Raw genomic sequence first — 13,934 nt, 5'->3', positions numbered from 1 at the left:
GGAGTGGGAGAAAGAGAGAAGGGAGAGGAGAGAGAGAGGAAGAGAGAGGGGAAGGAAGGGAGAGGGAGAGGGGGAAAGGAGAGAGAGGGAGAGGAGAGAGAGAGAGAAGGGAGAGAGAGAGAGAAAGAGAGAGAGAAAGGGGAGAGAGAGTGAAGGGAGAAAGAGAAAGAAAGAGTATGTAAAATTAATTTTGGAGTTTAAATAAAACCAGTTTTAATTTGGTTTAAAACTAAACTGAACCATAAAAACTGGTTTTTAATAAACTGGTTTTTCATAAAAACTATGGTTTCAGTTCAGTTTTTTATTTAAAAAAACTGGTTTATTTAAAACGGTTTCAGTTCAGTTTCAATTCAGTTCAATGAAACCAGTTTTTTTGCACACCCCTAGTACTTCCTAGCATCTATTTACTCCTTAAATGAATTTTAAAATCAAAAGATCCTTGGGAAATTAAATTTAACATTGCATTAGCTTCTGAAAGTTTTTTAACATCAAATAACTTGAAAGTCAAAATATGACATCACTTTAGACAACGAATGATGTAAATGACACCGTATCACATACATCTTTTTAAGAACTAAATTGCATATTCACTCTTAAAATTTGGTCTCCCATTCTAATTATCCGGATATGAGTGACGCATAACAGATGAAATAGAGCTTTCATAGATTAAATAAAACATTCACATAAACTTTTCGGGGTAAGGGGATTCTAATTACACACGTGTAGACGTTAAGTGTTACTTGATTAGTATCATTCATATTCATGTTTACATGATTTGTTATAGGGGGGAAAAACTGTTCTTCTGCACTTTCCCATATATTAAAAGAATATGGGAAACTGAAATCCAGAACGCTGAAAGATAAAATAATAATGAACAAGGTTAAGCATTCTTTATATTGTTCATTAAAAATGCTGCTACTCACTACAGAGATGTGATTCTTACAAAGCACGTGCTTTCCATTCCATGAATAACATTTTCACCAAAATCTTTCCACTTTCCAGGTTTCTGCTAAAACAACCCTTCTCCTGCCAGCATGAATTGATTATGGCGTCAGACCAACGAAATGCAAATCAATGACAAAAAGTACAGACCGGAATATTGAACTATAGTTAAAAGGACTTACGCAATTCATCCAATGAATTTGTATCAATGCTCTCTCCTCCCTTTATGAGACGAAGTTTCCCTGGAGATAAAATAGAGGTAAAAGAACAGCCTGAGTTTGATAGGAGCTTGAGGGAAAAAATTAATAAAAATGAACATGAACACAAGGAACAATAACATTGAATGGCAGAATGCTTTCTTTTACCCATAAATTAACTAAATGATGAGTGAACCAAAATGCTCGTGATTGCTAGAATGAGAAAATTAACTGTAAATAAGCAATTAGCTTTCACTCATGATGATGAAACAAATATCTAAGATATGAGTTGGGTTAAATTTTGGATAAGCCATCCTTCTCCCGAGAAATTCCCCTCCTTTCTTTAATAAACATAAGCTTTCACTCATGATGATGAAACAAATATCTAAGATATGAGTTGGGTTAAATTTTGGATAAGCCATCCTTCTCCCGAGAAATTCCCCTCCTTTCTTTAATAAACATAAGCATTGTAGGTACTTTCTGAATGCCAGGAAGAGCCAGTGCACCCTATGGGGACCTAGCTTTCAGTCTTTCTTATCTAATCACCGACAGCATTTTATGTAAAAATAAAAATAAAAATAAAAATAAAAAAAACATAAAAAAAAGGGAAAGGAAAAGAAAAAGATTAATGTACATGTGGGAGAACAATTGGGGAGAGAAAAGGTTGCCATACCATCACGACGTACACATATCTCAGGAATGCTTTTGACTTCACCATTGATGCTATCATTATAAACTCTAGTCTCAATGTCACCCTCAACATAAACTGAAGAGCTGCAATGATGCTTCAAACATGAGCCAGAAACATTTACACCAAAATTCAAGTATCCTCTTTTATGCATACTTGATGCTTACTTTTTAGAAAGTTGTTGTACTGCATAGGCCCCAAGGATGTGATTATGCACAGCAATGCGATGCCATTGAGCAGGTCTTGGCATATCCACTTCTCTCGTGATTCTCTGGTCAGACATTCCCCCAGTCCCAACCGTAAAGATCGTTACATTCTTCCCATTCCTCAATATCTTTTGTACAGGGACTTGGCCAACTTTTCCACATATTATTGCCTAATTCAAACCATTCTTGTGATCAAATATTTGTATACAAAGTGCAACAGGAAAACATATCATTGATTGTCATTTTAAGCTCAGGAAGAATGACATAAATAAAAAAATGAATAAATAAAAAGAAACTATTCTAAGTTCTGGTAATTTTTCTTCGGCTTCAAAGACTCGATCTCCATTTAGTGAAGAACTGTCTTTAATTGGCTTCAGCACAATTATATTCAGAATCAATTCAATTTTTCATGCTTAAACATTACCAGCTTTAATAATACTTAAAAATTAATTCCCTCTTAAAACCTTGTATTGTGCAGAATTAAAACTTTAATGCAATCATAGCATTTCAAAGGCATCAAGTATATTATATCTGTGGATTAGGTTTTCTGCAGATACCAAACCAACATTCCATCTCTAGCAATGTCTATAGTAATAAATAACAACCATAAACAATTAAACAATGAGTACCATCGGATACCTTGTGCACTCCCCGAAATCCCCAACCCCTCTTTGGATCCACACCCTGCAGTTCTAGATCGGGCTTGCTACCAAGAAAATCATCAAATTCATCATCCAGTTCTTCGTTCTTTCGATCATCATTAACCCTATCATTTAAGCCCTCATCATTGTCACTTTCAGTTAACAATGTTGAGTACCACTGTGTTCCCGTCCTCGTCATTCCAACTGCTGAAAATTCAATGAATAAAAATCAGTTAAACATAATCTCAAGCAGCAAGCCAGTTTCCCCAGCGCATGTCGTCGAAATTCTCCTTTGAACAAACAAGATCAGCTCAAACATATTTAGTGAAAGTGCAACCTAAATAAGTCTGAGAAATCAAAACCAGGGATTAATTAAAAAAAATCTAAGTCTAATTAATAAAAAGAAGCATGTGAAAACATTTTAGTTCATCCATTGGCCAATAAGAAAACATATGGCTTTAATTGTTCATTCATGAGTCTACCTTAGTAATCTTAGTGACTTCAAAATAAGGTTACGGCATAAAATGAGTGTGTTCTAGTAACGAGAACAACAAAAACCTATTCAAAGAGGTTACACACTTAAAGTGAAATAATAATAATAATAATAATAATAAAAGAATGGGGGAAATGGGAAGAGTAACACACACCATGGGAAGAGGAGCTCAGAGAAGAGATACGAAGATGCTTCGCAAGTCTAACACCCAGCGAATTCATTTTCAGCAAAACTCTGCAAATAACAACAAAGAAGAAAAAGAAGAGGAGGTGGAGCAAGGGTTTAAACCATAGTTATCAGAACTGAACCGGTATTTGACCCGGTCATACAAGCGGGTCACAGGTTCGGCCGGTGGGTCACTAATTCACCCGGTTGACCCGGTCATAATAAAATAAAAATGTAAAATTATAAAAATAAAATCAAAATCAAAAGTTAAAACTTAAAATGCATGTCTTTACAAACATATTAATAACAACCAAATATCAATTTTTAGACATAACTAATGATGCAAAAAGAGAATAAACTAATCACCAGTACAAAATACTTTCTCAATTTAAATTAATAAGAGCAAGCAAAAGATAACACAGTCATTAAATCAAATCAAAGGAGTGATCTCAAAGCCAGCATCTATATTTTCATAGGACAAATTTGAAGCTTGACCAAGATTTCCTTCATTTTGATTTGCATCTATATCTACATTTGTGTATTTGTCACAAATCAATACCAAGAATAATTTCATAAAAGCAACTGAGTTGCGATGAAGACATGGGAACAACAATTTGACTGAACAAACAGAGAGCATGAACAATTTTAAAATTCTAGCAAAAAACAACAAACAAAGAGCATGAGAACAACAATTTAACTGAACAATTTTATTCTGAGTTGCAAAGAGCATGAACCTCATTTTCAACAACAAATTCAACTATGATCATTTTTAGCAACAAATGATTTAGCATAAAAAAAGATAATTTACAGATTTACAGCAACAAAAAATTTAGCTAAGCAATTATTTCTGTAAGACAACAACAGATTCAAGCTACAAAAAATTTAGCTAAGTGATTTTTTTCAACAAGACAGCAACAGATTCAAGGTTCAGTGATGATGATCAGGAAACAATTCAACTCAGTGGTGATTTCAGCAACAACAAAAAATTAGCTCAGTGATATTTTCAGCAACCAAGTCAAGGTGCAGAGATGAATTACAGCAACAAAATTGAGCAAGAAAGAACAGGGGAATTTGTTGGAACAAAAGATTTAACTAAGTGATCATTTAAGCAAGACAACAATAAATTCAAGCTTCGGTGATGATAATCAGCAACAAATTCCACGCAGTGATGTTTTCCAGCAACAAAAAAATTTCCTCAGTGATACGTTCAGCAACAAATTCAACTTACAGCAATGAAATCGACACTGAAAGAACAGGGCCAAAGGAAGCTCACCTGCACAGGGACCGACGGTGAAGGAAGCTGATCGACTGAACTGACGGCGAAGCAAGAAGACGACGACCACCACCACCCGAGTGCTTGAGTGCGAAGCGAGCGCAGGGAAGGCGGCGACTGAGTGCGAGACGAGAGAGAAGTGAGAGACCGGAGACGAGAGGTAAGACTGTGACAGAGCTTGAGCTTGAGGGAGAGAGTGACGAGAAAGAGACAAGAGAAGAGAGACGTTGAGGGCTGGGGCTGGGCTTGAGGTGATCACGTCAGATTAGGTTAGGGCATGACAGAGTCGGGGTCATGGAAACGACGCCGTTTTCAATTTTGTTTAAAAAAAATTATTTATCCAAATTGGTCCAAAAAAATATCTGAAAAAATTCAACCATATTTACCTAAAATTTTTCATAATTTACTTCATTTACATCATTTAATAACAATATCTTATTCTCTTATTATTCTACTTATCATATTCTTATTAAAATGATATTAATTATAAAATCATATCTTTTTTATTAGGCATTTTTATAATCAATACTTAATATTCTTTTTTATAATTTAATTTTTATATATAAGAATACAATAAAGATTAATAATAATAATAATAATTAAGAATGGTAATTATAATATCAATTACATTAAATAATTGAAATTGATTCTTTGTCTATTATAGTATTTATCATCAATTATTGGAGATATGAAACATGAAACCTACCCTAATATATACCTTATGTTAATTCAATTATGTTCATTCAAAAATCACAAAAATATCACCATTCCAAGCACAATAGTGTATAAGCGAAGAAATTTTACAATAATCGTCTTTATCATTGTAATTTGTATGGCAATTGAATTCGACCTTAATACAGTATTTATGACAAACGGTGCTGAAGAATTTGAATAATAGACAGACTCACCCGACGAGATTGTTGTCGTCAATCAATATCCAAGAATATGAAAAACTACACTAACTTTGATAAAGTATGGTAATAACCTAGATTATTTTTTGTGTATTTTTTACGCGCATTTATATCTATACTGTACTATTTAGTGAACTGTCAATTTTAGCACTTTAGTTATATGCATAACATTCTTGATAATTATTTTTTTGCTATTTATGTAAATAAAAATAAATTTTTTTATTATTTTTGTTATATTTTTTAATTTTTAAAATTTTTTTTATCATATTGATCTCTAAAATAAGAAGTACTTTTTTTAGTATTTAAATTTTTTTTAGTAATTAGTATTTAAATCTTTTGAATATTTTTTGGTAATTTGTTCATTAATTTTTTTTGGTTAAATAGAAAAAAGAAACAAATAAGACAATAGAAAAGAAAGATTAAGCACTATAACTTATTAGTCTAAAATCCTATCAATTATGGCCTTTTTGTTTATGCTTTTTTTTTTTTGTATATGTGGACAAAGGAAATAATATTTATTTAAATAAATATTTATGTTATTTTTGATATAATTAATCATGTTTTTAATTCCTTCTCCTTATGATTAATTAGTTATCAAATTATGGTTTTTTTATTTAAATTTGCTTAATAACAATAATTTTTTTAGAAAATTCAAAATAAATAAATATATAAAAATTATTTTATTATAACCAGCTCATTAATCCATAAAAAAACTATAAAATTTTTATATTGTCTTTTTAAAAGATTGGAACATTTTATTTTGTTTATCGACAAATTTTTATTAAACAAGAAAAAATTAAAACATACATATCGAGTTTTTATGTCTATATATAAATTATTAGTTCTATTGTTATTATTATTTCAACCACCAGCATAGTCATACAATGTTCGTTGTATCGAGTATAATACTAATTGTATCCTCATTTATATTTACATTGTACTATTTAGTGAACTGTCAATTTTGGCACTTTATTTATATGTATAATATTCGTGTAAAATTTATGCTTTATGCAATCAATAAGTTCATATGAATAACATTTATAATTACACGAAGTTAACATCCACGTTAACATACATAATGGCAAGAAATTAGCACCTAAAATTACAGTAGTGTGTTTTATTTATTATACTCGATAGTGAAATTATCCATTTTTGTATAGTTAACTATTAGGTAGAGTTTTATTTGTTTTTTTCCTTTTTTTCAGGTCATAAACCAAGCTATTGGTGACGAGGAACTAGAGCCCGAGGAGGGAATGTGTTTTGGCACATTAGAAGATGCGCGTGCATATTGATGGTTTCAGTGGCTAAGAGAAGGGGGTTGAATCTTAGCCCCCTTTTCACTTCTGAACACTTGCTGGTCTTTGTAATACTTTCTGGAGACTTTTTGATTTTTGTCTTGTCCCTAGCCACGAGACTTTTCTTTTTGTCTCGTCACTTGGCACGAGATATTTTTCGGTTTTATCTCTTATGCAGCAGAAACAGAAATGGAGTAGAAGAGAGAGAAGATTACACCCAGATATATCCTGGTTCAGCTGCTAAGTGCAGTGCAGCCTATATCCAGTCTCCATAAAAAAGATGATGGAATTTCACTATAATCATTCTTGATTACAAGCACCAATTCTCCCTAGGAACTACCCTTCCTATCTGGGACAAGTCCAGAATCTAATCCCAAACCGAACTTGACTTCGTCACTGCCAAGATTTCAACTGTAAAGTGCTAATCCAACTTACAAGGGGATTCCCACAGAATCATGAAACACAACACAGATGTACAAAGGACCTCTAAGGACATCTATGGCTTTTTCTTTTAATTTTGCACTCTCTGCCTTTTTCGCTCTATGACTTTTTCATACAAACCTCACTGTCTGTCTTTTTCCATAAGACTCAAGACATGACAAAATTAAACAGAAAAATTACAAAATAGAATACATTGAAGGAGAAAAAAATCTGTTAGCTTAGGTAGCTTTGAGAACACTGTGCCTTGCACTCTCACTCCTAACTCCTTGCTTTAAACTCTGACTGTTCACTCTTACTTATAGAGAGGAGCCTTCATGGTTGAACCAAACAAACCAAGCTAAACTTCTTCTTCTTCAAAAAATAAAACCAGTTCGGCCAGAGAGAGAGAAGAGATAACTCATGCAAAACCCAACATGCAAATATCTCTAGTCCTTCCTTGGTCATCAATCTTCATCAATCCGAGCGCTCTATCCTTGGCTTGCTCTCCAAGATGAATTTCTGGCCCTTGATGCTTCATGATGATGATAGCTTCATCTGTTCTAATCTCTGCCTCTTCCATCACGTAGCCACCCTAGCTACTTTCTGTGGTGGTTGAGCAGAATCAGAGACAAGCCATCCCTCCAAGGATCTTCTCCTTGCTGGTCGAATCTCCTTTAACCATTTTTGGTATGAAGAAGCCAAGATCTCATCACCATATCTTACCATAAGTAATAAGAATCTCAGCCACTACATTTTTTATGTTTTCTTGCCATCATGGTAATGGTCTTTTTACTAGCTCCTTCTTCTTGTTGTTGGTAGCTTGCTAATGCTTCCATGTTTCCTGATGGAAACTGACTGAGAGAGAGAGAGAAGAAAGAGTAGAGAAAGAAAAAAGGAAAAGCAAAGCTATGAGTATTATCAAAGATAAATTAATTAGGTACAATTCTCCATGCTTTGTGTAGCAACGTGTAGACTTCCATCAAAGCCATCAAATCACTTTGCTTTTTCTCTTTCATGTTTCCAAGATAATTAATACAAGTTAAATGAATTTTGAAATTCAGCATGTGATGAAAATAGGTATCCATTGCAAGCATTGCAACCTTTGCTTTCTTTTCTTTTAATTTTCGGACCAAGCATTGGATTATGTAGCAACAATTATTAATATGGACTTGTAGCAATAATAGTTTAATTTTGGCCCAAGTAATGTAACCATTAATTCAGCCATGTGGATCAAAAAATTTTTGTATCATTGTTGAATGTTAACTTTAATTTGGGCTTACACCAGAATTCTTTTATTTTCGGCCCAATTAAAAACCTGCATCACAAAATTATTAATTAACATATGTTTCATCAAAATCAGAATTAATAATTTTGCAATCAATAAAATTAATAATGTTTAGTCATCACAAATATTAATTTAGAGTTTTTCAAAATCATCAATCTCTCCCTTAATGACAAACATTATTAAAATTGAAATAGAAAAAAATTTGAACATTAGAGTAAAGAATACTCCCTTTGAAGATTTGTATTTCTCCCCCTTTCAAGTTGTCACATGACTCTCCCTTAATATATGCTATTTTACCAAGGGAAGCTTTATATCTGTAACAATTTTTATCAAGCCTAAGGCAACAATGTTATTCAACATATTCAATGTAAGATGTTGAATGGCTTGATTTATGAGCAGAATTGAATGATAATTAAAACTCATTTGTTATCCATAATTTGATTTTCTGCTCAAACACACAACATGATCAACCAAAAATATCTTTGAAAATAAATTGCTGTTTTAAAAATATTTTCCAATCAAATTAGAGCAACATACTTATGGTAAGAAAATATTTTTAATCACGGCATGATCACAGCAATTTTCAACATTTATTTTCATATCCAATGCTTAAAGGATCTGCCAAAAATAAAGTATTCAGCAAGCATGTTTACCAAGATGAATCAGAATATTCCTATTCCAATAATAGAAAGCATATTCATCAAGATAAATCCATTGCTTCAATCACAAGAATACATGTTAACAACCAGGCAGCCACATTATTAAAACAAATGCATCACAAGCATTATATCAACAAAACATAATCTTCAAAAACACAAAATTTATAACAAGGATAATCATAAATCCACACGGATTTCATTCCCTGTTTTCATGATTTCAATTTTTCAGCCCATTTCTTCATTCCCTATTTTCATGATTTCAATTTTTCAGCCCATTCCTCCCCCTTTTGGCATCACCTGCAAAATAAATAAAAACAACATACAAAAGGCAGAATATTTGTTTTTCACTAAAACACAATGGTCCAGTCAGCACACATGCATTTGAGCAAATGACAATCAAAGCTCAACTCGAAATTAATCCACTAACACAGAATGATCAAAACAGGTCTGTAAAATAGTGCAATAAATCAATGAAACATAACAGTTTCAATTCAGCCTTTTTTCTCTTCTCCTTCCCCTTTTGTCATCAAGGAGGGACAAAAAAAAAAGAGGAACGGGTCAGAGTGAGGTCAAAGAGATTTGGTGGGCCCAAAATAATTAACTTCAGTTCAGTCTCCCCTTGTATCATGGCCCGTTCAACACATCCTGAAATTTGTCTCCTGCTTTCCTACGAGACAAAACCAAACAGAATAAAAAAGTTCACAAATTTTTAATAGAACTTAATTCTATCATTCCCAAACTGTTTCTTAAGGTGCAGAATCTGTCTTCACATAAGGGTTTAGTGAAAATATCCGCAAGTTGATCTTCGGATTTTACAAATTGAATATCAATAGTTCCCTTTTGCACATGTTCTCTAATGAAATGATATTTAATTTCAATGTGCTTTGTTCTTGAGTGCAAAACAAAATTTTTTGAAATATTTATGGCACTCATATTGTCACAAAACAAGGGTATACTATTGATCTTTAATTTGTAATCTTTCAACTGCGTTTTTAGCCAAATTAATTGTGAACAACATGCAAATGTAGAAATATATTCAGCTTCAGCTGTGGATAGAGCCACTGTGGCTTGTTTTTTGCTTGACCACATGTTGAGTGAGCTTCCAAGGAAGCAACACATGTCGGAGGTGCTCCTTTTATCCACTCTATCTCCTGCATAATCTGCATCACAAAACTCTACTACACAAAAGTCATCAGGTTTAGGATACCATAAGCCATAATCACTAGTTCCTTTAATGTATCTAATGATGCGCTTAACGGCTGAAAGATGGGATTCTTTTGGGTGAGATTGAAACCTTGAACATACACCCACACTTTGAACAATATCCGGTCTAGAAGAGGTAAGGTACATAAGTGAACCTATCATTCTTCTATACCTTGTCTCATCCACATCTTTACCATTATCATCTTTTCATGTTTAGTGTTAGGATGCATTGGTGTTCACATAGGTTTAGAATTTTCTAGGCCAAATTTCTTGATTAGTTCTAGTGCATACTTTCCTTGGAGAATAAAGGTACCACTAGGAGTTTGTTTAATTTGAAGGCCAAGAAAGAAAGTTAGCTCTCCCATTAAACTCATCTCAAACTCACTAGTCATGAGTTTTCCAAACTCTTCACACAATGACTCATTGGCCGATCCAAACACAATATCATCCACATAAACTTGAACTAGAAGAATATCATCATTAGATACTTTAATAAATAAAGTAGTGTCGGTGGTACCCCTTTGAAATTGATTTTCCAACAAGAAGGCACTAAGCCTTTTATACCAAGCTTTTGGAGCTTGCCTAAGGCCATAAAGGGCCTTTGATAGTTTGAAAACATGATTTGAAAAATCTTTATGTTCAAAATCGGAGGGTTGTGCCACATACACTTCTCTATCAATAAAGCCATTAAGAAAAGCACATTTAACATCCATTTGAAACATTTTGAAGCCCCTATGGGCAGCATAGGCAAGAAGTAACTTAATTGCTTCCATTCTAGCTACGGAGCAAAAGACTCATCAAAATCTATACCTTCTTCTTGATTGTAACCTTGGGCCACTAATCTAGCCTTGTTACGAACAACTTGTCCATCCTCACCAAGTTTATTTTTAAATACCCACTTAGTACCCGTTACCTTCTTACCATCCGGTTGAGGTACTAGTGTCCAAACTTCATTCTTGTCGAATTGAGCAAGCTCTTCTTGCATGGCCTTTACCCATGATGGATCTTCAAGAGCATGTTTGACATTGTTGGGCTCCATTTGTGACAAGAGTGCAAAATTGCTTGGTTCGGATTGCCTTTTGGTTGAGGATCTTGTAGTTACTCCTTGAGAGGGATCACCTATGATAAAATCATGAGGATAACCCCTCATGGACTTCCATTCTCTAGGCTTCCTTTATGGTGTTGAGCTTTGATGAGCTTCTACGGGTCTCATTGTCTCAGTTTCTCTTGCTGGCTCAGGAGACAAAATGAAAATGTCTCCTTGGTGGACGAAATTGTGATTCATGTTCTAATTATTTTGAGATGAAGGCTTCTAAGTGGCAGCACCTGAATTCACAACTCCGTTCAACTAACCAGCAAGTGTACTGGGTCGTCCAAGTAATAAACCTTACGTGAGTAAGGGTCGAATCCACATAGATTGTTGGTATGAAGCAAGCTATGGTCACCTTGTAAATCTCATTTAGGCAGATTAAAGGGTAATTGTGATTATTGGAATAAAATAGGAAATAAATAATAAAAAGGATAGAAATACTTATGTAGATTCATTGGTGAGAATTTCAGATAAGTGTATGGAGGTGCTGTATGACTCACGGACGTCTGCCTTCCCACTGCTTCTACTCAATCCTTCTTACTCCTTTCCATGGCAAGCTGTGTATAGGGATTCACCATCAGCGGTGGCTACTTTCAATCCTCTCGGGAAAATGATCCTATGCGGTTGTCAATCGCACGGCTAATCGTCTGGAGGCATCACCCATGGTTGATGGCTACATCCCATCCTCGCAGTGAAAACTAATGCTCACGCACTCTGTCACAGTACGGCTAATCACTGGTTGGTTCCCGCTCCTACTAGAATAGAATCCCTTGATTCTTTTGCGTCTGTTACTAACGCCCAGCACTTGCAAGTTTGAAGCACGTCACAGTCATTCATTACCGGAATCCTACTCGGAATACCACAGACAAGGTTAGACTTTCCGGATTCCCAGGATCCTACTCGGAACACCACAGACAAGGTTGGACTTTCCGGATCCTCATAAATGCCACCATCTATCTAGCTTATACCACGAAGATTCTGTTGGGGAATCTAAGAGATACACATTCAAGCTCTGTTGCATGTAGAACGGAAGTGGTTGTCAATCACGTGCGTTCATAAGTGAGAATGATAATGAGGGTTATCTAACTCATCACATTCATCATGTTCTTGGGTACGAATGAATATCTTGGAATAAAACTAAGATAGCATTTGAATAAAAGAAGATAGAATTGCATTAATACTTGAAGTACAGCAGAGCTCCACACCCTTAATCTATGGTGTGCAGAAACTCCACCGTTGAAAATACATAAGTGAAAGAGATTCAGGCATGGCCGAATGGCCAGCCCCCCTAAACGTGATCAATAGTCTCTTAGGATGAAGAATAAAACAAAACTGAGACCAAAGATATCTAATACATTAGTAATTCATCCTATTTATAATAAACTAACTCCTAGGGTTTACATGAGTAAGTAATTGATGCATAAATCCACTTCCGGGGCCCACTTGGTGTATGCTTGGGCTGAGCTTGATCAATCCACGAGCTGAGGCTTCTCTTGGAGTTGAACTCTGAGTTATGACGTGTTTTGGGCGTTCAACTCCGGATCATGACATTTTTCTGGCGTTTAACTCCAGACAGCAGCATGTACTTGGCGTTCAACGCCAAGTTACGTCGTCATTCTTCGAATAAAGTATGGACTATTATATATTGCTGGAAAGCCCTGGATGTCTACTTTCCAACGCCGTTGAGAGCGCGCCAATTGGAGTTCTGTAGCTCCAGAAAATCCATTTCGAGTGCAGGGAGGTCAGAATCCAACAGCATCAGCAGTCCTTTTGTCAGCCTTTTTCAGAGTTTTGCTCAAATCCCTCAATTTCAGTCAGAATTTACCTGAAATCACAGAAAAACACACAAACTCATAGTAAAGTCCAGAAATGTGAATTTAACATAAAAACTAATGAAAACATCCCTAAAAGTAGCTCAATCCTACTAAAAACTATCTAAAAACAATGCCAAAAAGCGTATAAATTATCCGCTCATCACAACACCAAACTTAAATTGTTGCTTGTCCCCAAGCAACTGAAAATCAAATAGGATAAAAAGAAGAGAATATACTATAAATTCAGAAATATCAATGAATATTAATTATAATTAGATGAGCGGGACTTGTAGCTTTTTCCTTCTGAATAGTTTTGGCATCTCACTTTTTCCTTTGAAGTTTAGAATGATTGGCTTCTATAGGAACTTAGAATTTCAGATAGTGTTATTGACTTTCCTAGTTAAGCATGTTGATTCTTGAACACAGCTACTTATGAGTCTTGGCCGTGGCCCTAAGCACTTTGTTTTCCAGTATTACCACCGGATACATAAATGCCACAGACACATAACTGGGTGAACCTTTTCAGATTGTGACTTAGCTTTGCTAAAGTCCCCAGTTAGTGGTGTCCAGAGCTCTTAAGCACACTCTTTTGCCTTGGATCACGACTTTAACCACTTAGTCTCAAGCTTTTTGCTTGGACCTTCATGACACA

At 34.6% G+C, this 13,934-nt stretch overlaps 1 protein-coding gene across 3 annotated transcripts; it reads right to left on the bottom strand.

Annotated features, from left to right (window-relative positions):
• Positions 1-592: 592 nt before the first annotated feature.
• On the bottom strand, positions 593-4,868 carry LOC130960548 (single-stranded DNA-binding protein, mitochondrial-like). Of its 3 annotated transcripts, XR_009079156.1 has the most exons (8): positions 4,606-4,867; positions 3,322-3,401; positions 2,673-2,881; positions 1,995-2,203; positions 1,813-1,913; positions 1,125-1,184; positions 944-1,026; positions 596-852 (listed from the first exon to the last, which is right to left on the bottom strand). XR_009079156.1 is itself a non-coding variant. In XM_057885964.1 (7 exons), exons 2-7 carry the CDS (start codon positions 3,386-3,388, stop codon positions 1,010-1,012), a joined length of 660 nt encoding a protein of 219 aa, XP_057741947.1. In that variant the 5' UTR covers positions 3,389-3,401; positions 4,606-4,868; the 3' UTR covers positions 593-1,009. The 3 variants fall into 3 exon arrangements, 2 of the variants coding, with proteins under 2 accessions (XP_057741947.1, XP_057741946.1); XM_057885964.1 differs by having other exon boundaries at positions 593-1,026; positions 2,673-2,878; positions 4,606-4,868; XM_057885963.1 differs by having other exon boundaries at positions 601-1,026.
• Positions 4,869-13,934: the final 9,066 nt, after the last annotated feature.

Source organism: Arachis stenosperma, chromosome 2 (assembly GCF_014773155.1).
Source record: "Arachis stenosperma cultivar V10309 chromosome 2, arast.V10309.gnm1.PFL2, whole genome shotgun sequence".
Taxonomy (NCBI): Eukaryota; Viridiplantae; Streptophyta; class Magnoliopsida; order Fabales; family Fabaceae; genus Arachis; species Arachis stenosperma.
This window is presented reverse-complemented; position numbering and strand designations above follow the sequence as displayed.